The sequence below is a fragment of the Anser brachyrhynchus genome (genome assembly GCF_964034855.1).
Source record: "Anser brachyrhynchus genome assembly, chromosome: 7".
Classification (NCBI taxonomy): domain Eukaryota; kingdom Metazoa; phylum Chordata; class Aves; order Anseriformes; family Anatidae; genus Anser; species Anser brachyrhynchus.
In genome coordinates this window covers 23,871,485-23,896,721 of record NC_137701.1, presented here as the reverse complement: position 1 = coordinate 23,896,721, position 25,237 = coordinate 23,871,485, and the positions used below count along the sequence as shown (strand labels likewise).

At 34.8% G+C, this 25,237-nt stretch overlaps 1 protein-coding gene across 8 annotated transcripts in view; it reads right to left on the bottom strand.

Annotated features, from left to right (window-relative positions):
* The window catches only part of KCNH7 (potassium voltage-gated channel subfamily H member 7), a 224,575-nt gene that overhangs the window by 35,193 nt on the left and 164,145 nt on the right, over positions 1–25,237 (bottom strand). For 7 of the 8 annotated variants that reach the window (XM_080601183.1, XM_080601190.1, XM_080601184.1 and 4 more), the window contains 3 exons: positions 16,119–16,544; positions 7,224–7,623; positions 6,318–6,517 (listed from right to left, as the gene is read on the bottom strand). In XM_080601183.1, coding sequence (XP_080457309.1) covers positions 6,318–6,517; positions 7,224–7,623; positions 16,119–16,544 — 1,026 coding nt within the window. The remainder of the gene's footprint in view (positions 1–6,317; positions 6,518–7,223; positions 7,624–16,118; positions 16,545–25,237) is intronic. The other variant, XM_080601189.1, reaches the window with a different exon arrangement.

Sequence of the window (25,237 nt, the reverse complement as noted above, 5' to 3'; positions counted from 1 at the left end):
AAGGGAGCTCTGGATGTCATTTGCTCCAGCCCCCCCCAGCAGATTGCCCAGGACCATTTCTAGACAGCTTTTGAATCTCTCCAAGGATGGAGACTCTGCAACCTCTCCGGGAAATCTGTGCCAGCACTCAAGTTACTCTCAGTAATAAAACCTGCTTCCTGATGTTCTGACAGGAACATTGTGTTTCAGTTTGTGCCCATTGCCTCTTGTCCACTGGGCACCACTGAAATGAGCCTGGATCCATCTTCTTTGCACCCTTCCTTAAGGCATTTATACAAATGAGTAAGATCCCCCTGAGACTTCTCTTCTCCAAGCTGAGCAGTCCAAGCTCTCTCAGCCTTTGCTAATATTGGAGATGCTCCAGACCCTGCAGTCCAGTAATCAAAGATATTCCTTGAACTCTGCATATAATCTTCAGCTGTCATCCATTTCCTCTGTTGGAGGAATAGGTGGGATCAAACATTAAATGCCAGGCAGCAGTTAAAGAGGGCAAGAGAGAAAAGAGTGTCGTGGATCTGTTTGGGGCCTGTTGAAACTCATTTGAGCTAAGTTTTTCTTGTCCTAGGATCAAAGCCAGACTTATGAGTGGGCAAGAACCCAGCATATAGACGGAAAGATAAAGGTAGACTCTCAAGTTCAGATGACAATTTAAAACAGAATAAACTGAAACCCTGGTCCTTCCCCACATTACCTCTTTATTACTGCCCTATGTTGAAATGGTTTGGGAAACTATTCCAACCAAAAACTAACCCAGCAAAAAACTGAGCAGCTAAAGGTGCAAAGAAGCTGGAATAAAGATACTTTCTGTCTTCAACCACACATACTTATTCTCTATTTACATCCCATCTGCATAATACAAATCTCAGGACACTGGTGTCACTTACTGCTGAATTAAGTTCCTGAACAGTTTAAAGAAGAAATTTTGAACTACTTACAGAGAACAAACCCATGCCTTGGAGAGATCATTCTAATGAGGATTTATATTCAAAATTAACATTTTTCTTTGTGTTCTGTAAGAATGAGTGAAATTAATTCATAGTAATTAATATATTTGTTGAAATAACCTATGTCTCCAGTTTTTATCTTTCTCCCACCTAATTTTAGCATTATCTGAAACTCTTTAGCTGGAAAAATTGCATAGATTTTGAATTAGGATCTCTGTCCCCTAGTGGCTGTCCCCCCAAGAGGGAAAGAGTAGTGCAGGATTTAGTTCTGTTATAAAGGTATGACTTTCAGATTTTAATAGCAGCTTCATCTAGGCAAAGCCTTTATGTAATTCAACCTAGTTCTATTTCTAGAGAGAATTTACTATTTCCGTGTTAGCTAATTACAGAAATCAAGTATTTCTATAAGCAGAAGGCTGAAGTATTTCCAAGGGCTTTCACCATTTAGAAAAGAATAAACAAGGTCACAGGTGGTGATAATTCTGTTTCAGTAGCTCTTGGACTCCTACAAAGAATAAGAATTATTTCTGATGATTCTTCTTTGTACCAGAAAATATTGCAGTCAGATTTTATTTTATTTTTTTGGCAGGATATGAAGGAGGTCCTTACAACAGTTGAGAGAGAAGTTGTGATGATGTGCTAATTCACTTTTCAATGAGATTTGATGGCTGACAACCTTATCAAGAATTAGTTTCTTCTGCTTTCACTCATTGGCATGAAACAGATTTGTGTGAAATTACCGGAGCTGCAGTGGATCATTCTTCGTCTTACCAAACTTTCTGAGTACATCTGAAAGGTGATTTCTGAGATGTTACATTACTGGATGAAGAGGACAGAAAATGCTTTCAGCTTCCTCAGAAGTTGACTCTTTCATCAGACAAAAAGGTGAATGTCTGCACAAGCTGGAAGTAAGCCAGATCCACATATTTCCAAAAATGGTGATGATAGTTGGAAAATTATCAATTGCTCTTGTTTTGAGACATCAGACCAAAAAATACTATTAAGAGAGAAACTGTTAAAAGATCACTTTGCAAATAGATTGACATTCTTGAACCTCATATTGTTTATATGAGATCTTCTTTCCCATAACTTGATTAAATGCATGTTTTTTAAGTAGTCTTGTTACAGAAAAAGAAAGAACAGCTTTACATAAACAAACAGCTTTACATACTTCATATCTGAGGTACTTTTTGGTAAGCTTATGTCGTATGATTTCCATCATGACATAGAGGCAAGTAACAGTGCCACTTTTCATTGTGATTACATATTCCCTCTGTGTAACCAAGTACTACTAGTTTTTGTTCCAAACACTTCTAATTTGGATTACTCTTCTGATGTTATAAGCAACATTGCTATTTTTGAAATTTTAGTTTACTTTCCTGTCTTTCTGTTTCAAAGATACTGCTGGCAATAGTTGTATTGGTAGATTTGTTTTGGTCGTAAGAAGGGATTACAGTAGAGACAAAAGCAAGAATTACAAAGTGTGGTGGTTTCATACAGTGACCAGTGTCCAATTTCTTACAAAAGAAGCCTTACCAAAGCAATGATGAACCTGCCTTTATTTGATAAAGTGGCGTTGCTGGTTCTGAACTTTCAAGATAGCTGTGTGTTCTGCTGTACTTGCTTGATGGCTGAAGCCAGTTACAAGTGTAAAAACAACCATTTGTATGGAACCTTGCTAGAGGAAGGTTCCATAAATTTATATGTAAAAATGTTGACTTGCTCTCTCCTTTCATAGTACCAAAGCCCAAACGAAAAATGCAGCTGTCCTGCATCCTAAATTTTAATTAACTTACATTTGGCTAAACACTTTCTAACTTGTCCCAATGATTTACTTTGAACTTTTTTTTCTTTTTTTTTTCCTCTCTTTTTTTTTTCTTAAGGTAAAATAAACCAATAAAGCTATTCTGATGCACAGAAGATCCATGGAAAGAAAGGGGCAGTTTATAAATAATACATGCATAACTTAAAAAAGGATCTCAAACACTAAATATGTTATCTTTTTAAAGAAAGCATCACAGACATGCTATTATCAGTGCTGGACTGATAATGCTGGAATGAAGTAGGGAAAAGAAGGCAAAGAGAATTTAGGAAAAACAGAACAGGATAATTTAAAAAAAGAAAAGTAATTGAATCTTTGAGACTGGTGAGATATTTCATGAAACAATATACACTGTAAATAATTTCCTTGGAATTTAACTTTGCCAGTGTATACCACAGGGATATGATTTAAATTATGCTTATTCTGTAGACTCAAGATTCTTATCCAGATTAAAATAAATCCCAAATCCTGTTTATCCAGTCCATGCATAATTATGTGGAACTGTTTTTTATCAAAATACATTATGCAATGAAACAGAATCAAAGAGATGTAGAAATGAAGTGGAGGGGAACAAATGTACAAATAAGCAATGTTCTCAGGATATTTCAACAGCAAATTTTTAAAGCTACTTTTAAGTTTAGCCATTTCAAATAAAAAAAAATATTATCTTCTGATTTTCAATGTAAAGTATAGGACTTTTTTTAAGAAAGCAAGGTTATGTAATTTTAATACAGTATTATTCCTGAGTTTATATTTTTTCCACATTTCCTGATTTCTTATGTATACTACTGATGATAATTAAAAGCATCTTTTGAAACATGTTTTCTAGTATTATTTTCATATATATATGTGTATGTGTATACATGGTCTGTACATATATATATAGTAAGTTATTCATGCATTTCGTATTTCAAAGGAGAAAGAGGATTGAGTCTTCTAATTTTACTCAATTTTCAGTAATGAAATGAAATGAAAAAGAAAGATTGGATCAAATTCTGCCTTCAGATATTTGTAAAAAACTCCTAGTAAATATCAACAGGAGTCAAACACATTTGTCTGAGGGCAGTATTAGCCCTTTGGTGTGTAAATGCAAATATTTCATGCAAAATTAAGTTCTCAATACCACATGCAAGTCCATTCATATGCACATGGCTTATAGCTGAGAAAACTTCATTGATGCTTGTGCTAACATGCATATATGGTTGGAACTAAGAGCATTCACACAAAGGATAATGCAGAATGATCAGCATGGCAACTTTGTCAGTGACATTCCTACAGAGCAACTATCTAATGCAAACCAATATGCACATGACCTTTTTTGGGCAGAAAAGCATGATTTGAGTTGTGGGGTAAAACAGTGATTAATAAATGCGGTTAGATTAGCATTTCTTAATACCTAATTTTAGTAGCCATTTTGCCCCACATCTGATTCTACTTGGATTATATTCCTTCACTAACTACCCTTTCGTCATGCAAAAAAAATACAATTAAAATTAGAAAGCACTGAACAAGCTCTAAACCCAACAGATAACATGGATATTCTCCACACTTTATACTGGAATTAAATTTGATATAAATACCTCCTGCTCTTACCAGTGGGTGGTGTTATTCCATGTATTTAGGTATGAAGCAGACAGGAAAGAGATAAATCTTTCATAAGTACAAAATAAATCAGACAATTATCATATTATCCTTGCACTAAGTGTAATATATTCAAACTCACATTTTATGAAAATTGAGTGCCATAAAACCTGAGGGTTAGAATTGTGAACTCAGCAAGAGATAAAACATAACAAGATGCTAAACTTGATTTTTTTCACATTTTATTTTTTAAAAAAAAGCCTCCATACTGCCTCACAATCATACTTCAGAATATGGGCTATTAAATCCATTTAGTTACTCTTTCACATTAATGACAAATCCAAGACTATTTCCATTACACCAATTCCTGCATTATGCAAAGTTTAACCTAACAACATCCACTTTTAATTACTATTTCATGTGAAACAGGTGTTTGTACATCCATTAGTGGTAATGAATTAGTTAAGGCATACATGATTTTGTAATATCTTCAGAAATAATTCAATAAACTACTTTAGGCTTAGGCTGCACCCACCTGCAGCTTAAGGGCCCGATCCTACAAAGTGCTGAGTATCCCATACTCCCATTGCCATCGGAGGGAATTAAGGCCTTTCAGTGCTGTGTAGGATGAAGCTACTGTTGCTGCCATTCACTGCAGTAATCCCCAGCAGAGGCTTATACAAATATCCTTATTCTGTGCTGGGCATAATATCCCTCTGGGGGGGACACTTGTGGAAGTGGGAGGTGAAGCCCAACATATTTAAGCTGTTGTCTTACTTTTAAGATCTGCTTTACTTAATGGTAACCATAAAGTCAGGCTGTCATTGATTCAGCTTTATAAAAGCTTTAAACCAAGACTATAGTTTCTGCTTACAGCAGAAAAGTATACCACTCTAACAGTCTTATTCAGAAACGTATGTATGGATGCCACACGGAAGCTGTTTGAATTTGTCAGAATCTGGGAGGTTGATTTCTAGTTAAATTGTCACCAGAATTTATAGAGTTTTATTGTTTTTGCCAACTTTTTGGAGAGCTCTGCAAAGTCTTTATAACTCAGAATAGCTCTGGAAAGTACTCCTCCAGAGACATGGATTCACAGATACTTATGCTGCTCTGTTCTCTCAGTGTCTTCAAAACTAAGCTAACTTTTCAGAAAAATAGCTGCTATCTTCAGAAAAGAAACCAGAAATATAGATGCTTACTTTTGCTCATTAGAAAATTGCTATTGTTTTTTTTTTAGCTGGCCAAATATTTCTACATAAGGAGCATTTACAGGTTTTTTAATCAATCCCTAAAATCAAACCTCAAGAACAGAAAGTCTTGTACCTTGCCATTTCCTAGAAATGAGGTTCTGTGAATTGCTGAATGATTAGTAGTATTGTGTTGACTTTCAGTATACAATTATGTGATTATGAATGCAAGCTAGATACTGTTTGAAGTGTTTGGATGATCAGAGTATTTCTCTCGAAAAGAGCAGTTGACCCATCTGCCTGATCCTTTCTTCCACCCACCGCCAATATACCTGATGTAAATTACATGATAGGATTTTGTAAAAGAGTTGATGGCTGCAGGCTTTCTACAAGGGTAATGCTGTAGATACCAATAAAGGTATTATTGTTTTATACTGGCAGTGCAAAATCAGACCAAAGAACAAACAAATTTCTGAATCACCTATGTATGCAGCAAGCCCACTATTTTTTTTCTTGTCTTAAGCTTATAATAGTCCACTGCAATTCTCATTTTCCTATGCACAATAAGAGTTCAGATTTCTGCTATAGCTTGTAATAATCTAAGCACCTAAATGTTTTAATGCCAACTTTGAAATGGCTTGATTTTCAATAATTGCTTTATATCCATCTTCTAAAACTCATACTGATAAAGTTAAATAATGAAAACTCACGATCACTTTCTAAATTCACATCCATTCATCTATTCTTCAGCACCCATGCCTGAAAACCAGAACAACATACCATGTTCATGTCAATGCCATTGGTGTACGTCCACGCATGCTGGAAGTATTCCTCAAGTCGCTGCCGCAGAGGATTAGGGATTTGATGAAAGCGTATAAACTCCTTTACTCTCAGCATCTGCATGTGATATCGTGCAGTTCCCGAATAGAGTCTTTGGATTATTGCAGATACGTTTCCAAAAATACTCGCATACATTAATGCTGGATTAAATAGAAACAAAATGTGCTTAAGTTCTATCATTGGATTTTGCAGGTGATGCAACAGCGCACAGTAGTGAACTTTGTAGACATAACAGCTCAGGCAAGACTAGTAACACTTTCAAAGATGTGGATTTGAATTACTTGAAGCTTTTTATTTATTTGATTATATCAGAACCAACTCTGCAGAAGAAGCTTAAATATTAAATGGTAATCAAGATGGCAATATTTTTCTTTGGAGATTTGTAGCCTTGAATTTACTGCTGTAAGTTAGGTTCATCTGATTTTACATACTTTGGTAGAGGTAAGAATTAGGAACTAAGGCTAAGTACAAAGTTAAGAACAAAGGGCAGAGGTAAGAAAGTACACATAAATTTATATCTCAGGGTTTAAAAAAAAATATTTAAAAACAGTCAGTTAGTTAGATACATGCTCATAGACCTTAAAAAATTGTAGCTTTTTTCTAATAACTGCTTTAGGTTGGTTCAGCAATCTAAGAATCTAAGAAACATTGATACCTCAGGCTTCCTGACACTGCATGAGTCATCACAACATATTTTCACATATAACTGTTGCTTTCCTTAGGAATTTGCCTCTCCAGCTGCATGCTTATAATTTTATTAGCTTAGACTTTGTTATTTGCTCAAACACTGCAAAATAACAACAACAACAACAACAACAATAATAGTAATAATAATAAACTACTTACAGCCAATCAACATAACACAGATGGAGAAGATTTTCTCTGAGTTGGTGTTTGGAGACACATTTCCAAATCCTACACTTGTCAGACTGCTGAATGTAAAATAAAGTGCTGTAACGTATTTGTCCTTGATGGATGGTCCAGAGCTTGCATCACTCTTATTGTAATGCTTTCCTAATTGTTCTCCTAAAGAATCCAACCAGCCAATCTTATGTGCCAGGTAAGGTCTTTCTACATTTCCAATGGCATACCAAATGCAAGCAAGCCAGTGTGCAATTAGTGCAAATATGCACATAAGGAGCATCAGAACTGCAGCACCATATTCTGAATATCTGTCCAATTTCCGTGCTACCCTCACCAAACGCAGCAGTCTAGCTGTCTTCAGAAGACCTATTAATGTTGTTGTCTGTAAAAAAAGATATAAATTGAAAAAGATTTTCCCTGTTAGCAAACGTACTCACAATTAGTTGGCATGAATAAACCAGTGCAAATTCCATTATTTTTGGGGAACAGACAAAAGCAGTAAAGTAACCCTTTTCAATGTCATCTTGATTGCATTTTCTTGCAAACTCATTGCATTTTCTATCAAATTCATTACAAAAACAGTGAAGAAAACAATAAGCAATGCACATTTTAAATTAAGGTATATTGACAGTTGTGATCATCTTTGCTTTTGAATATTATTCTTGATCTGGTCTCTTAAATCTGCCCTAATGGATTTAAATGATCCATTAAATCAATGACGTTTTGGTATGCTAAAGTTTCTAAGTTACCAGAAATATTCATAATTATATCATTGGCCTTGTAGGTAGTTAATATTTATGGTATTTGAACAAAGGTGTGTGACTATTTGATCCTAACTTGGAGACTTCTTACAATGCTCTGCTATACATGTTCTAGAAGAGAAGAGGAATAGAGCAGAAATGACCCCAAACGAATAAATATCTTATTCTGCAAATATTATTTCTGTCTGGAATGCTCAGAACAATGTACTCAGGTAAAAGAAGATGAGCCATTATGCAAAGAAAATCACCGAAAGGTTACTGTTGCCACACTCCAGATTAATATTCTCTACATCCTTCATTCTGCAACTTGCAGGTGTAGTGGTAGAGGTCACTAATAAAAGTACTACACATTTTAAAAAGAATATGGGTCAGATATAGGACAGGAATATTTTCCAAGCATTTTAGTGCCAATCAGCATCATGATTGATTGCAGTCCCTTTGGGGTTCTGATCTTTCTAAAGAAATCTAATGCTTAGTAATGTAAATTCACAATTTTCAAATCAATCTGTGAAGCTTTGCAATACTTCTAAATTCCTTGTAAAAGACATTGACAACATTGTAAATAATAACTACTGTATTTCAAAAATAACTTTACCATTTTCTTACCATTAAATCTAAGCATATATTAAAGTACAGTAAGTGTCAGGATACGTTTAAAATGTTTTTACTTCCTTTTTTAACATGCATGTATATTACATTGCACTTAATAACTGGAAAAGTTTTCTGAGTTGTATAAAGCACTCTGATGGTAGTATGCGTCACATGGAAGCTTTCTTTCAATGTGTACTAGACTTGTAGTTATATTTTATTAAATCCTTGTATATTCACCATGTTTCTGAGTAAAATTCCAAAGCCCTTGGAACAAAAACAGATGCTTTCTTGGCTGCATTTGTCAGCAGAAAGCTGAATATATTTATAACATGTAATTTTCTCATATTAGAACAATATATTTTGAAAATTTAGTGGTAATATTAATTAAACCACTGCTATATGTGATAGTGAGAGATGCCAAAAATGAGGGAACTGGCAGCTGAATTAAAATCCATTCATTGTTTAATAATGAAGTAAAAATCATCCTTGTGACACCACCACCTATCTTCTAGTTATTTTCCTTATCAAGTGTGCACCTTGAAAACACATTAAACACTATAACATGGGACAAATATGCAAGCAAAGCCAATGTTTAATTGTCTGTATTTTCTGAGTAAATGAGCAAGAGGATAATATACAGTAAAACTGGGTAACACTCTGGTTAACCTAACATCATGAAGAATAATTTCATAGGGAATTTCTATAAAGAAGGCTGTTTTATTGATTGTGACCTCAATAGACTGAGACACCACATATCCTTCAAAAACCTATGCCTAAGTTGAGCTTCAGCATGTGAATATCGTCATTAGGTACTTTTTTTGTACGGTAGGTCAGGCTTTAATATTTATGATCCCTTAATGACAAAAGTAAACTTTAAAAAAGATAATATTTGTCCTAGTGAGGCTGTTGAAACAATTCTATTACAGATGTAGTTATATCTTTACACTATGCAAGATGCAACATTTTCTTACAGCACCCCTTAAAAAGATCTGTAGGTAGATTGTGAATCCCAAACACGTCAACAATGTTCCACCCCATTCTTAAGATAAGACTTGCTAATATTATGCAGCCTCAATATCAGCTGCATGCTTAGATATTGCACTCGTGTGAGACCTGGTATATGCCAGAGGTATATAACACAAGCAAACTCCAGGTCTGCAGGGTGAAATCAGCACTGAAGGGAACCAGATATGTTTTAAACTATCAAGAAACTGATCTTGAGTTTGTGCTTCCTTTAACTCAGTCGAGACTTGGAAATACTGCTGACAGTAGAGGTGGAAAGCATGATCCAGAGTTTTTGGTGTGCTTTTATATGCTGTCCACTTCTCAGTGTGGATATAGAGTTCACAAAGTACAGTCTGCCTCTGATGTGTCATTTGCACAGGGACAGACGTACTTGGTGTCAGAACTATGCCTCATGCAGCTTAATTTCCTTGGTGTGCTGGGAATACTTCACTCAGCATGGCACACAAGGAGGCAGAAGTCCGCTCCGTCTGCTTTACCCATTCAGTTCCAGCAATTAACATCTGTAAATAGCAACCTGATTGATGATTCTCTGTTCTCTGAATTGCTTGCTGCCCTATTTTCATCATACCTGGCTTTATCACTTGGACGACAAGTTCAAGGGTTGCTGGATACCCAGCATCAGGATTTTTTTTTAATTATTATTATTATTTTTTTTCAGTAGCAACATTTACTGTAGGCTGGAAGTATATAAGAATCTCATAACTACTGAAACTGTGAATATGGAATGGTAGAAGATGGAAAAAGGTTAATTTCCCCCCACTATAATATATTCAGTGCAAACAGCATTCCATTTACCTAAGGCACTTAACTGTATATACAAACTGGAATCCATTAAGACCACAGAATATATTTAAATGCTTTCAGAATCTAAAACCCCTATAGACATTGAAGAAGTTTTTTTCTTTATTGGTATGATTTATTACCAAGATGAAGGTTTTAGGGTAATATCAATTTTAAATATATTCTGTGGAAAGATACATTGTAGATTCTCAAATGTACTTATTTACCACAAATAAACCAAATTATTGAGAAAAGTAAAAAAGAGCAGCGCAGTTTTCTCTGTTACGTTTACATATCCCATTCTGCTAACCTAATTTTTTTTAACCAATATAGGCAACATAATTTTGATATTTTTGCCCTGTTTGGTTATTGCATTACCTGTCCTTTCAAAACAGTTTTGATATTTTCCAGCTATAGTACAGAACAGAGACCTGGATTAGAAGTGTATATATGTATATGGCAGTAATTCTCTATAGTGATTCTCGTTCCAGTTACAACTGCAGCTCTTCCCATATAAAAGTTCCCCAAAAGAGTATAATATTTTTTATTTTTTATTTTTTAAAAGGAAGGAAAAATAATAACTGATAATTTCAGAAGGGTGTGAAAATACATAATCTTTATCTTTTTATTGTGCAGTGAGAAAATAACACAACTTCTTTAAGAAAACATTCAAAGTAATAATTGCTTCAGCAATGGTTTGAAAGCAAAATTGTCCTAAATGAATCCTCATCCACATATGTTCCTCGAGACGATCTTCTTTGTGCCATATTTTGTTCTTAATAACTTTTTTTTAAGAACAATACTTTAAATTGCAGACTCTGTATAGACTTATAGTAAAGATTTTGACCCTATAACTGAACATATTCATAGTGCAGACACTATAAATTTGCAGACAGAACACCTCCCAGTAAAAGAGACACGATGTGCCTGAGGAACTGCTGCTCATTTTTCAAATGTTAATAATATATAAATAGATATTTTTCCCCTGGTGTAAATGATTTTTTTTTAACTCTAGTAATAGAACAAAAAATAAAAAATAAAAGCCATACATCATGCCTACAATGGTTCTTTCACATCTACATGGTTCTTTGTATGAGCTAAGTAACAGCAAAGAAGACATTTCATGTGATCATAGAATATCCCAATTTGGAAGGGACTCACAAGGATCATCGAGTCCAGCTCCTTGCCCTACACAGGCCCTATGTCTTGCCCTACCCAAAAATCAGGCCCTATGTCTGAGAGTGTTGTCCAAACACTTTTTGAACTCCGTCAGGCTCATTGCCGTGACCACTTTCTTGGGGAGCCTGTTCCAGTGCCTGAACACTTTCTTGGTGAAGAACTTTTCCCTAGAAGGAACCCTAGCCTGAACCTCCTCTCTGCAAAAAGTCATTTACAATTGGTGACTTTCTCACTGATGGAGAAATCTTTACTTTTGCTCTAGATTTATTTTTCTTTCTTTATAACATCCATTATCATTAATGCATATGTCTTTAATGCCTTCTCTTTTTTGCCTCTTTTTTTTCAACCAAATAACCCACTGATGTGTACAAGTAGCTCAAACTGTCTCTTCCAGTGTGCACTTGCTTACACGGTATTTCATCTGCCAGGGTTCTTTCCAGCTTCCTGGTGTTGTAAGGTCCTCAGTTTCTCAATATTTTCTTGCACCTAAAATTTTTTGGTAAAACAATTACCATCATTCTACCTTTCTTGCAGACTGCAAATAAATCTATGAAGCATGAGTAGTATGGTATCAAGTACAGTTAACTCTTTTCTCTCTGATACAAATCCCTAACACATTCCAGAATTTAGCTTTTCATTTTAAATGGTGATGGGGGAAGGAGATGTTAAAGTCCATTGATCGGTGGTGCTGCAGTTAGGACTATCAGGTTCAGTCTCCAATTCTAGAACTGCGGGACTTTTCTTTTTGTTTTGCTTTATCAGATACACTATATAAGTGAAGACATGTCAAAACTTAGAGAGGAACATGAGTGCTTTGAGTTATATGTCTCCCTTTCATCCAAACCCCATCTATTTTCTTGTTCTATTGCTACCAATAGAAGACACTTTCACCCTTACATTTTGTGAGTATACTGGATATACCAATATATACCAATATATTCAATGTATTTATTTGTATGTCCTAAGGCAGCAGTTTTCCTGTTGATGTTCTGTAAAATAGTTTTAATCACTATTATTTGTAGAAACAGAAAAAGTGAAAGCCTTCAAAGTTTATTTTATTTTATTTTTATATTTCAGCTGAGTGTTATGTCTGACCTCAAATAAAACAAAAAATATGAAAATTATGTTGCTGAAACCATTACCATCATTTGTCAGTATATTTTACTGCAGTAAGTTCTAGATGAAAGGGAAGAAACTCTGGTTTTCTATTATTTTTTTTCTTTTTCTGTTTTTCTCTGAGATGAGCAGCATAATTAAAAATAAACTACCAAAAGAATAGAAAGTAAAAAGTCTATGTATCCATTATTTTATCTTCATAAATATCAGGAATGTCACTTAATATTTAAAACACACACACACAAAAGGCAATAGTTTATTACTAGCCATAATAATTTTAAGAGTCTTTTTAAACAGAAGAAAGTTCATTTTAAATTCTATTAGTTCTCAGTTTAGAAATTGGAAAGTTAACTCATTTACTCTGTTGCTTTCCTATGGCTAACAAAGTATAGCTCAAATGGAAGCATTCAGATAGTGCCGCTTGTGGTATTTGGATTATTATCTCCTGCCCTTTCTAGACTTGGTTTGATATCAAGGTGTTTTAAAGCTGGGTGAGCACACACAGACCTCTCTTTGGAGCTTATGCTGTTTAACAAAAAGACTGTTCAATACAATTGTTCATGGGGATCTTATTTGAAGAATCTCTAGATAACAAAAAAGAGCTATTTCATAAAAGAGGTAACCCTCATGACAGCAAAAAAATCTATTAAATGAAAAAGTCTTCATTCTAACAGTTTTACATTTGCTTCCTCTAAGTAAACTATCAAAAAGGGATTTCTGTGGAAATATTATAGTTAGCAATATAGGAAGCAAAACTGCAGTAAGTAGAGGCTTAGAGAAAGTGATCGACATATTCAATACCGTGAATGAGAGAGAGAAGTCATTATGGCATGATGAACTGGTCATAATGCGTATAGTTTCATTGCTGCTTAGGTAAAAAAACTAGTTTTTCCCAATAGTGAAACTTCAATTAACAGGTTTGGAGAGAATAAATAATTAATTTACTTATATCTGCAATACTGAAAATGTCATTACAGAATCACAGAATCACAGAATTGTAGGGGTTGGAAGGGACCTCGAAAGATCATTGGGTCCAACCTCCCTGCCAAAGCAGGTTTCTTAGAGCAGGCTGCCCAGGTAGGTGTCCAGACAGGCCTTGAATATCTCCAGAAAAGGAGACTCCACAACCTCCCTGGGCAGCCTGTTCCAGTGCTCCGTCACCCTCACCGTGAAGAAGTTCTTTCGTATGTTGGTGCGGAACTTCCTGTGCTCAATTTTGTGCCTGTTACCCCTTGTCCTGTCCCCACAAACCACTGGAAAGAGATTACTTGGTCCAATAATTTCTGATAATTTCCAGGTTTTGATATTTAGCTACTCATCTGTAGAAATGCACCTGTCTTCTACTAATCTTTAATATTATCTTATGTTAAAGCTATCCGTTTAGCATCAGTTGAGCACCTGGCACTTTACTGTTGAGGATTTCTGTAGCAGGGGAGGGGTGGTAGGATGATGTTTAGGGTATGATGATGATCCAAAGAGCACTCCTTCACTGAGCTTTGGAATTGATCACCGTTGTAATTCATGCCGTTCCACACTTCCCATAGCTGAACAGAATTTTTGGTAGTGATGAGTGCTCACTGATCAGAGAGGGAAGCAGACCACTCTTGCAGGGGCATGATATGGTCCAAGTTAGAAGTAATGACATTGTCAGTATATTTGTTGTTCATGTGCCTGTGCTATCAAAAATGCAGAAAAAAAAAAATCCTGAAAGACTGAGAGGTATGCCAGACAATGAATGCAAAAGGTGTGCAGACAGTTTCTCTTGAATCTCTGAGCTTTTAAGTCACCTTCTGAATACAAAAGTTTTCTTTTGGTAAGAGAACTATCAACATATTCCCTCTGTCCTTTACTCTTTTTCTTCTTATTTCATTCAATACTGCATGGTATTACCTACTTGCATCTCCAGATTACTCATTTACCTTAAGTATGCATGCTCATGTTCAAATCAACAGGAATATCACAATTGATTGGAATGTTCTTATTGATTTCCATGACTTCTGAATTACATCACTTTATTTATAAATACAGGACACAGGAAAACATTTTCATTAAAAAAATTTTGAGAAAATGAATTTAAGAAAAGCATGACTGACCCTACTTCTGAACTTTTTTAAGACTGAGAAATCTCACATGACTCTCAAGGTGTGTATAGACATGTGCCAGTTGTTTTGCATTGACCCTTAAATACTGTCTTAAGTTTATGTGTAATTTGTGAGAATAGCTAGTGTACACTCAGAATTCACTTCAGGCTTTTGGGGCAGACAAAAAAAATTGCTGGCACAGTAAATGACTTTTATACAAAGGAATTCATTTTCAAATGGAAAAATGTTTTCATATTCTTTATATTATGACACAGACGTATGCAATCAAAGCTCATGCTAAGAATGCTGATTAATTTGGTGTTTTCACCTTTCTCTCCTCAGTTAAGGAGAGGTACATATGGTCAATAAAACTTTCTGTTTCCTGTAAGTCAATATGTGCAAAACAGTATTTTTAAAAAAATGGATTTCTGTCCGTTGAAAAGAAAGAGAATCATATTTTTCTGGGTTTGCTTTCTTTTTTTTTTAAAAAAAAAACTACTTTATTCTATGGATCATGAAAAGAAAAACTACAATTCTTTACTTGTCAGTTCAGTTTTCATCAAAAAATATGTTATTAATTTAGACCTTCTGAAATTAAATAAAAATTCTTTGGAAGGAGGCAGAACTGGGTCAGGCATCGAGAATACAGTGTATGTTTTATATACACCTTTGGGCAATTTAGAGATGCATATATTGAGCACTTTGTTAACCCATTCTACAGATAGGGTGAAGACATTGGTCATGTGAGCTGTCACTCTGGCAAGATTAATAATATTTTCTTTCTTTCTTTTGGTAGTCCATATTCTCGATAAAATTGACAACAGCCAAATCTTTTTGTTAACTGGCAATGACTAGCATACTTTGCACTTCAACTACACTGTTTTACACTGAGTAAACATCTGATCTAAAGATTTTGAACAGAGATAATTTATTTTAATACTTTAATGCCAACACAATACCTATGCATTATGGGCAATTTTTACAAAATCAGCGGCAAGTCAAAGGAACAAAAGTTCTGAAATAAAAATATTTAAAAAAATCCTTTATACTTGTTATATATGTCATTATTTGTAATGGTAGTATCAAATTTGATATAATAAAAAATCAGAAATGGAATTGTTCAACTTTTCTCCTGCCAATGAAAGGCATTGACAAGACAATATTCCTTGACGTAGACAATATTCTACATTATTCTACTAAGGAGGATTTAATTTTAGCTTTAATTTAAAAGATCGAACTACTAAAAAGCTTATTGAGTCGCAAAAAATATATATTTGGATACACAGATCATTGTACTAATGTCAAAACTTAAGATTTAAGATTTCTCATTTATTTAAGCTTACCTCTTCAGAGCCAGAGCCAAAAATCAGCAGGTCAAAAGGTATTGCAGCAACCATGTCAATTAGGAACCAGCCTTTGAAGTAGTGAATTGCTATTTTTGCTGGGTCACTTACCACTTCTTCATTCTGGTTTACATATGTTGTTCTGAAGTTGATTAGAATGTCAATGATAAACATAATATCCACAATTAAGTCTACAACATTCAGTGGGCTGCAAGAATATCCACACTCTCTTCTCTTCCGTTCCTCGCTATCATTCAGAAGGAAGGCAGCGGAGTAAGGGGTGAAGATGGCAGTATATATTACCAGCAGCAAAATGAGCCAGTCCCAGACAGCTTTAAAAGGACTATAGTGCAATATAGTGAACTTGTTGATGCGAGGTGTCTGGAGTTTATATTCTGGTAGAACATCAGCCCCTAAGGATAGGACCTAGAAAAAGAAATATAGCATGTCAACAATCAGGGCAGTGTACCTATTCCCACTTTCAGTAAACTTGGCAAATACAGTAACAAACTTAAAAAGGATTAAACTTAAATTCCTTAGTGTTTTGGTAGACTGAACTTCTGTGGAATTCATCACCTCTGCCAGGCTCAATAAATTCATTGACAATTTTACACAGTAGATTGATTTTTGTTCCCTGTACCACCCACTAAGTGCCATAAAATCTTCATAATTATACACATCATCAAATTCCTTCATCTACCACATGATAACCTTGCCAGTCTGTTCATGGCCAGTGAGAGACTTTTCTTGCTGTGATGTAGTATTTTTCTTTCAAAGCAAAGCTACTATCATTAGCTTAAATGCACTCCAAAAGAGCCTACACTCATTACAAAATGCTTATGCAACCAGAAATCAAGCAGTTGGAGAAAGACCTGTTAGTATACTTGACAGCTATCTCCACTTTGAGTTTTGTGGTGTGAAAAACTTTCAAGCATGGACAAATTTTATTCAGGCTACAGTTAGCATAGCTAATGGTGTGACAAAGAGGGGTTCCACAGAAGTACTGCCTTTTGCTTCACTTCAACTTTCAACACCAATGACTAAAGCTTTTTATCATTCCTTTACAAGAGTGGACTTGTTATCTGTTGGTGTTTTTTAAGTACAACTTCAATTTTATTTAGAAGAGATTATGTTTGTATACACTGCTTGATTTGCTGGCTTTGTAAGTTGAAATGTTTGTTTTGTTGCAAAGAACAAGTATAGAGTGGGCACCAGATAAAACAAACTTCCTCTGGCTGCTCCTCCAGTCTGACTTAACTCTGACATGAAGGAATAAAACCTTTAAGAACAAAAAGTTAAATTACATCTTTGCCTCTGCTTAATGCTTGGCCTAGTTATAGAGACCGTCAGCAATGATGCTAATTATTGCCTTCTGTGCTGCAAATGCTTTCCAAATCCTATGGGACTCAGATCATCACTTAATTTTACACAGACCCATGAACAAACATTAGATGGTGACAACCTTCAGTTACTTCCCATTTGGTCAAGTGACATATTCAAGAAACCTTATACCAATTTTCCACCAGTTACTTCTACTTATTCCTTTTCCCCTGCTAATTAAAAATAATGCTGTTTAGAAAATCAGACCTTTCAAAAGTAACTAAAATGAGTAACTATGCTGAAATGAAATTATGACTGGAAGGAGAAATACCTTGTCAGCAATGTTTTCTGCTTTTATTTTTTATTTTTTAGCAGTAAGTAGTTCAGGATTAGAGATTTCTGTTTGTACAAAATTGAGGAATTTCATGCTTCTTGAACATAATCTTGTAAGATTATAAGGGTCAACACACTTCTTTCTGTTTAGCTTTCTAACAGCTAGTGTTGTATAAACCTTAGATCCTATCCTTGGTAATCCAAGTTGCACTTTTTATTCAGTGAAGTTCTACTCTGAAAATGTTGTGAGAACACCAGGGTTAATAACCACTCTCATCCTCTTAGTTTGTGAAAAAAGAAACAATTAAACCATCCAGAAGATTATATGGTACCTTCAGGCAGCCATTAAGCGCCATGCTGAGGTGATGGTAGAGGCTGTTAATCTATTTTTTATATTGCAACTGGGTCTTGCACTTAAAAAAAGTCAGTTTTTTTTTTTAATTATTTTTTTAATGGATTAAACACACTAGCTGACAGCAACCTGAAGCAGAGACATTACTAAATCTCTTAAACAGTCTTAATATTTTCAGACCCCCACCTTGTTAGTTGACTAGAATGTTTTCCTAGTATTTGAGGGTGGTATATGTGGCAAGGCAACTGCTATTTATGAAATTTATATCCATGTTCTCCTGCTGGATTTTCAAATAATGAAGGAAATGGATTACACAAAATGAACAATAAAGTTTACTTCACATGTTTCTTGTAGTCATTTGAAAATTCCAGTGTGCTTCATTTCAGAGCAACATATAATGTAAATTGAACTTACTCCCCTGAAACCTGGCTTGTACTTTCAGTAAAATTACATTTATTTTTAAGTTGGTTTAGACTGAGGTAGGTGAAACAGAAAAATATTCAGGCAAAATAAGGGAACTGCAGTATAAAAGTGATCAGGGAAAAAATGGATCCAACTTTTCCATTCTGGTTTCTTAGACACACTACAGGAGAGACTGACTGGTTGTGAGTTTCATATTCATAATGCAATATAGAACTTTACTTTTCTACATTGCTTACTCTCATGCAATGGGAATTAAATACAAACACTCATTATGTAATTATTTCTGTTTGCTGGATCATGAGAAAGAAGATGGGATATAGTTTCTCAAATAAAAAATCACAGTTACACATAAAAAAGGAGCACATTATTGGCTTTCTTGTTGGTAATTTCAATTTTTGAAATTTTTGAGACTGATTGAACATGAGATGAATTTATCTTTTTGCTGTTGTGTGACATCCTTGCAAGGATCAGACACCAGTGTTAACTAGCCTGTATTTACCTTGGCTAGATGGAAGACTTTAGTGTACTTAAAGTTGTTTTATTAACTTTTCTCTTCTGGACAGTAAAACTCGTTTCACAGTTTGGATTGTAATACAGGTGGCTTAGGGACCGAAATTTTTTTAAGAGTAATGAGCAGCACTGGGACATCCAGCATGAAATCAAGCCCCAAGTACTGTAGTGTCAAAAGGTCTCCGAACCTTGGGACATCATGTGATGTAAAGCCATGCTTCCTGGCAAAGAGAAGACTACAACACTATTGTAAGTAGCAAAAGTCATACTAGCAGTAATGGTATTTCTTTTTTAAAAAATTAGGGGTATTCAACCTTGATGAAATACCATTGCACACTTGTTTTTTTCTGGTGAAAACAGGAATGCATTTCTAACTGCTGTTTTACATCTTTTCCGTTGCATTCCTGTTTATTACAGTTAAAACAGTGCTGCAGCAAGCTAGAAGACTCTTCATTCAAAAAGACTTTGATTCCGGAATCTTGCTTCAGGTATTTCACACAGATAGGGCTGGTGAACATCTTTTGCTCTTTTTAGGTTCATGTATTCATTTTTTAAGATAACAAGTTCAAGATGGCACTTACAAAGAAGGGCTGCAATCTGGGGATTTATATTTCAGGTCCCATAAATTATGGAGTGAGGTCGAAATAACTGTCATAAGTTCACAGTTTTAGACAGATTTATCATTCTGAAATGTTTGGTAATTTTTAGTTTCTCCTTGATAACAGTGGTTCATTGGAATTGAAATGAAAAGATATTTAGGAATAATGGGAATTTACTAATGGATGCTGTTCTGTTAAGCAGAAGCAAAAGAAGGGGATGCACCAGAATTACTACCAGGTGACAATTAATTAAAAAAAAAAAATCCATTCCACCACAAGTAGTGCGGATCCAGTTTAAACACGATCACGCTGCTTGTGATCACCTTTTTTTGACAGTTCTAATACTCTTCCCCTCAAGAAAACCTCCCTGGTACTGGGGAACAACATTGTGCTGTGTTCAAAAGACTGTTTTGCATCGTGTTTCTAGGTGAAGTGTCAGGGAGTCTAACTGGGATGATGTGCAGTATAGCACACTGACCATAAGCTTCACTGCATAACTTGTTTATTCTTGTTATACGTTCTGCAACACCACGTGCAGCAACAGCATTTGACACTTCTAAGAGAAATACTAAGATTCTTCAATTTTCTTTGTAAAGGAGAATATATAGGCAAAACATCAGTCAAGATGTTGGATGATTGGGAATTATACTGTAGTCTCTGCCACTGAGTTTCTAAGTGATCTTAGGCAAACTGACATTTAACCTCTCTGACTTCAGTCAAATGGAGAGAATGATATTTACCTACTAAACTGTAAACACCTTGCAAAGGAAAATCAGTGTGAAGCATTTCTAGAAGATGCTATGTAGAAGCAGAGTTATCATCATTCTTATTCTGCTAAATTTTGTTGATTCCTTTTATTTTTAAGATTAATTTCACAAATATTTGTCCTCTTTTTTTTTTTCTTTTTTTAAAGTTACAACTTAATGGCGGCACTTTTTTTTATTTTCTGTGTGAAAACACTTTATTTTTGTTATCTGTTATGCAAACTGCACAGTTTCAAGGGACTCTGAGAGGCCCATATCACTATGTAGCACATGTGTATTCATAAGAGAATTGTGTTCTGAGGCTTTTCAATCTAAATTTATTAAAGAATGCAAATGTAGACAGTAAAAACCAAAGAACTAGAAACACAAAGAAGCATAATACAGATTTAATAAATCATAACAGAAAAAATAAATGATGAGCCATCTGTTATGAATACCACCATGAACTGTCAAAGAAATACTTCTGCCAAACTACTGCACAGACTTGCAATAGGGTTTCCCAGCTATTGTTTAGTGCTGCCTGTGAGGAATTGTAGTGTGAGGTGGTTATATGCTGGACCATGACTTTCTGAGTAACCGTAGATTTCTATAAAGCCCATGAACATGGAAACCAGAAAGCATGCCTGATGCTTTCGAGGAGCACTGAACGCCCTTTGTGGACATACTGTGATTGCACGGACAAGATGCTATGTTCAAGTTATTCAGAAAGCATTGGACCTTTAGCATTTTTGCTAAGAAGTCACACAATATTTGTGCTGTGTATTTCCAAACAGACAGCAGATACATGATTACAGTACACTTCCACAAACAATGCAAAGCACGTTTGCAGTCCAGGTAAGACCTTTCATCATAGATGGAACTAATACACATTTAGGAAATTTGAACAGAGAGAGCAATGTTTCCAGGTGGCAAAATATGAGGGAGAAACAGGGCATATACAGGGGATAAAACAAAAACAAAGAAACAAACAAAAAACAGCATTTGTAATGCATATAGAATGCTTCTATTCAAAAGGTAAATGTGGAAATTTAAAGAGTGCAAAGCTTAATATACTAGCTTTTCGGAAAGACACTTTCCTATGTCTCATGACAAAGTGTGTCTCATATGAACTGTATATTATGTAGATTTCTTCAATACTACATACTGTTATGTCACTATTGCTTTTGTCACAAATTAAAGCTTGTACTAAAAAAGTTAGCTCTTACATTTCTCACTTTAACAGAATTTCAAAAACATTTAATAAAGCTCAGATTATAAACAAAGCCCTACATTACTTGAGGGCTAATCCAAAAGCTATTTGGATTAAATAATATTTTCAGCAGTTTTCAACTATAAACAAGTTTAGTGCTGGTGACTAGGAAATCAAGTAGCATCTCCTAAATTCAAGTAGAGTGAAGTTACTATTCATGTTTATTCTCTGATCCAGCTCATGGTGCAGAATGAACACTGCCACCACCCCCAAACCCTCAGATCTTGGGTACAATCTCTTCCTTTTAACAGGTAGCTTTGAACTCAGGTTTACGTGACCTCATTATACATGAACTCAATTCCCAGAAAACTGTGGAAGCTAAAGGAATAAGAAAAAAACATGAAGAAGATACAGAAGCTAGAGCAATATTCCTATAATAATTAACCTGTTTTATCATGACCATAGACCTTAAACGTGAATGGTAAGTGCAGTTCAAAAAAGGAAGCAGTATTATTTCAGCTTTAAAAAAGGGTATGATTTTGCATTGGATATTTTATTAGATTTGTGGAACTCTCTTCTCTTAATGTAACCTCTTCTGGCTCTCATTTCTCCTGTGTATTAGCTCTACTGAAGCTACTAAGCTATAACTGGCAAGGACATCTTTTCCCCTTTCTTCTCTATTCATAATATTATCATGAGACCCCTACAGACTGGACCTCCTAAAGAGGTCTGAATCTAAAAAGCTCTAAATCTAAAAAGACCTAAAAATAAACACTACGCAAGCATTAAATTAAATCAACAGTTGCTCACTTATGGCAGGCATTATCTAATTCTCCACAAGACTGTTATGGTCTTTCACATTTCAGTTGTCTTAATGACAGTCTTCCTTGATGCTGACATGAACAACTAAGTTTATTCTGGTACTGACAGAAAGTTGAAGTGCTTTTGATTTAGAGCTTTAGAATGTAATCCTGCATTATATTCTCCTTTCACACATCTGCATTAAAAGACATTTTTATATGTTTTTCGAAGGATACCTATTAAAGAATGTCTTCTAAATCGAGAAATATTGATCATGGGAATGTTAATAATTGTCTTCCTGGTTTCAAGGAACTTGTCTGTTTTAAATGCTTTTAATATTTTTTAAAGACTTGTAGCATGATACTTTGGATATAGTGTTGATATTTACCTTTCTATATCAGAGAGTTTGAAGTATACCTGTGAGATATTATCACGTAGTGTTTTAATGGCTTTCATATTTTGAAAATTAAGCTTTTGTTAAGGAAAATCTGCTGTTGTGTGAAAATATGTTCTCTATATGCTTCCCATTTGGGACTTCAGGTACCAGAGGAAATAAACCTTTCTAATGTACTCAATACATTTTTGTATGCAGGATCAGAAATAGCACAATAGATTTGTTTTTTCTTTGTAGACTATGTCCACATATTCATCAAATATAATTTTAGGTAGGCATTGAAACCACGTTTTTGTTATTACTGGATAAACCTGCAAAACTTGAAGCTTATCTGAGCATATTTGAATCATCTCCGTTCCAGAAGTCAGTTTATAAATGCCACTAAATAAAGCCTTTTTGAGTTAGTGAAAGACAGACTTTGTGTCATTCTCAACCTAACTGAAATACAGAAACTCTGGATATTCAGTAATTTAATATTCTGGTGGAGCTGCATTTTGGGAGGCAATGAGATAGTATGAAAGAAGAAAAAGATGGGTAAGTTTTTATTGGTACATGGAATCTATCTGATGTGGTGTTAAGCAATTTTTATAATAAATGTCCAAGCAATTTCGGTGAAGTTAAAAGTTAATGCTGTTTGGTGTTAAAATTTAAGAAAAAGAAAAATTCTAACTGAATTCTGATTTTAATTGTCAGAAAAATTGCTCATTTGATGTTGGAAAATCAATAAAGAACAGGAATTGACATTGATTTAGACAGGTCTTGAGCACCTACAAGTGTAACACTGTTGCTTTCACTGTTCAAATTACTCTTTTCATGACACAATCAAATAATTAGATAATTGTATTCAGCTAAAGATAGTTAAATATGCAGCAACACAGAATCAACAAATCGTCAAGAAAAGTTATGTGTACCATGACATTAAAACAGTAGAACAGGATTCTTTTCATGTTTGTTCAGTAAATTGTGCAGGTTTGATGGAATTAATGTATCTGTGGATGTTACTGTCAAACAAAATTGCTTCACTAAACTTGAATACATGTAATAATTTGGAAAACTCACTACCTCTAACCTATCATTTATTTTCTCATAAAGATAGATATTAAAAGAGAGGGAGTATTTTTATAGCTCATTTTCCATCCATTATTTCCCATGAAGAAAATTATGAAATAGCTTATAAATCTTAAACCTCAGGAGTCTCCTCCTGCGACTCAGGATGCAATTACTTTCATGTTAGTCGGTAATGCATCATCAGAGCAACACTTGGAAGCATATAGATTTATTGAGTGTGCTTTACTGAGCTTTAAATCTTAGTGATTTGCAGATTATCAAAGAAGAAATTAGCAACTGATTTTTAGCAAATGTTAATGCTAGAACATGTATTAAAAGTAGCGTAAAGCTTTTTCTGAATTTACTAAGAGGTGTTATTCCAGAAGACAGAAAACACTACCCTTCAAAATGCTGAAGAGTTTGTGATCTCTTCATTGCTCTTCTGGCAACATAACCAGTAAGCTGTTAACAAGCATTTATATGTCTGAACAACAAAACATCAAGGGTCATATTTCTAATAAGGGCTTAAATTATTGCTGTGATTTTTAGTCACCTAAAAGATATTTCTATCATTAGCTCATGACATAACAATGAAAAAAAGTAGATTTTGTGCTTTTTGATGTTATCTCATCTTCCTTAAAGTATTTCTGAAAAATGTACCTTCAGATACTTTCCCCAGCTTCCAAACACTTTGATGCAGTTAAAAAAGAGCATAAAGGTGGCAAGAGAATATCTGAAGTACACAGGGTAAAGATGAAGCAGCTACAAGCCATACTTCGGTTCTATGATTACAGTATTGACTGATGAGCATACTCCAGCCTCGTTCACTTTAAGTTCAGAGACATTGTCTTAGCATTCTGCCCAGGTTGCTATTTTTATGACACCTGGGAATGTTTAGTGTATTACCTAACCTTCTACCAAATTTAATCACTAACATCCCAACTAAAAAGGCATTTGGCAGGGGTAAATAGAATGGATTACATACAATGTGATTATACAAATCACATCTCATTATCAAAACCAACCTATAAAATCACTGTCCTTTTTTCTACAGCAATCCATCCAATTCATACTGCTTATGCAGAGAAAACGGCAGAGTTGTGAGAGGAAAAAGGCCATGGAGAGCTGATAAGAGAAACTTGTCTTATAAAAACAAAGAAACAGTCCATAGCTGGATCTAAGATAAGACATTTTTCTGCTTTTCCAATATAAAAACATAGTTTGGTTGGGGGGAAACATGGCAAGACATGGTAGGTGTCTTATGATGCTTCATTAGCTACTCTGCTACTCGAACAGAAATGTTTTGTTAGCATGGCACCAGTGAGCCAAAAGTAACTCCAGAAGCTCTACCTGACCTCTGGAATGCTAGACGAAGCTCATGTTTGGG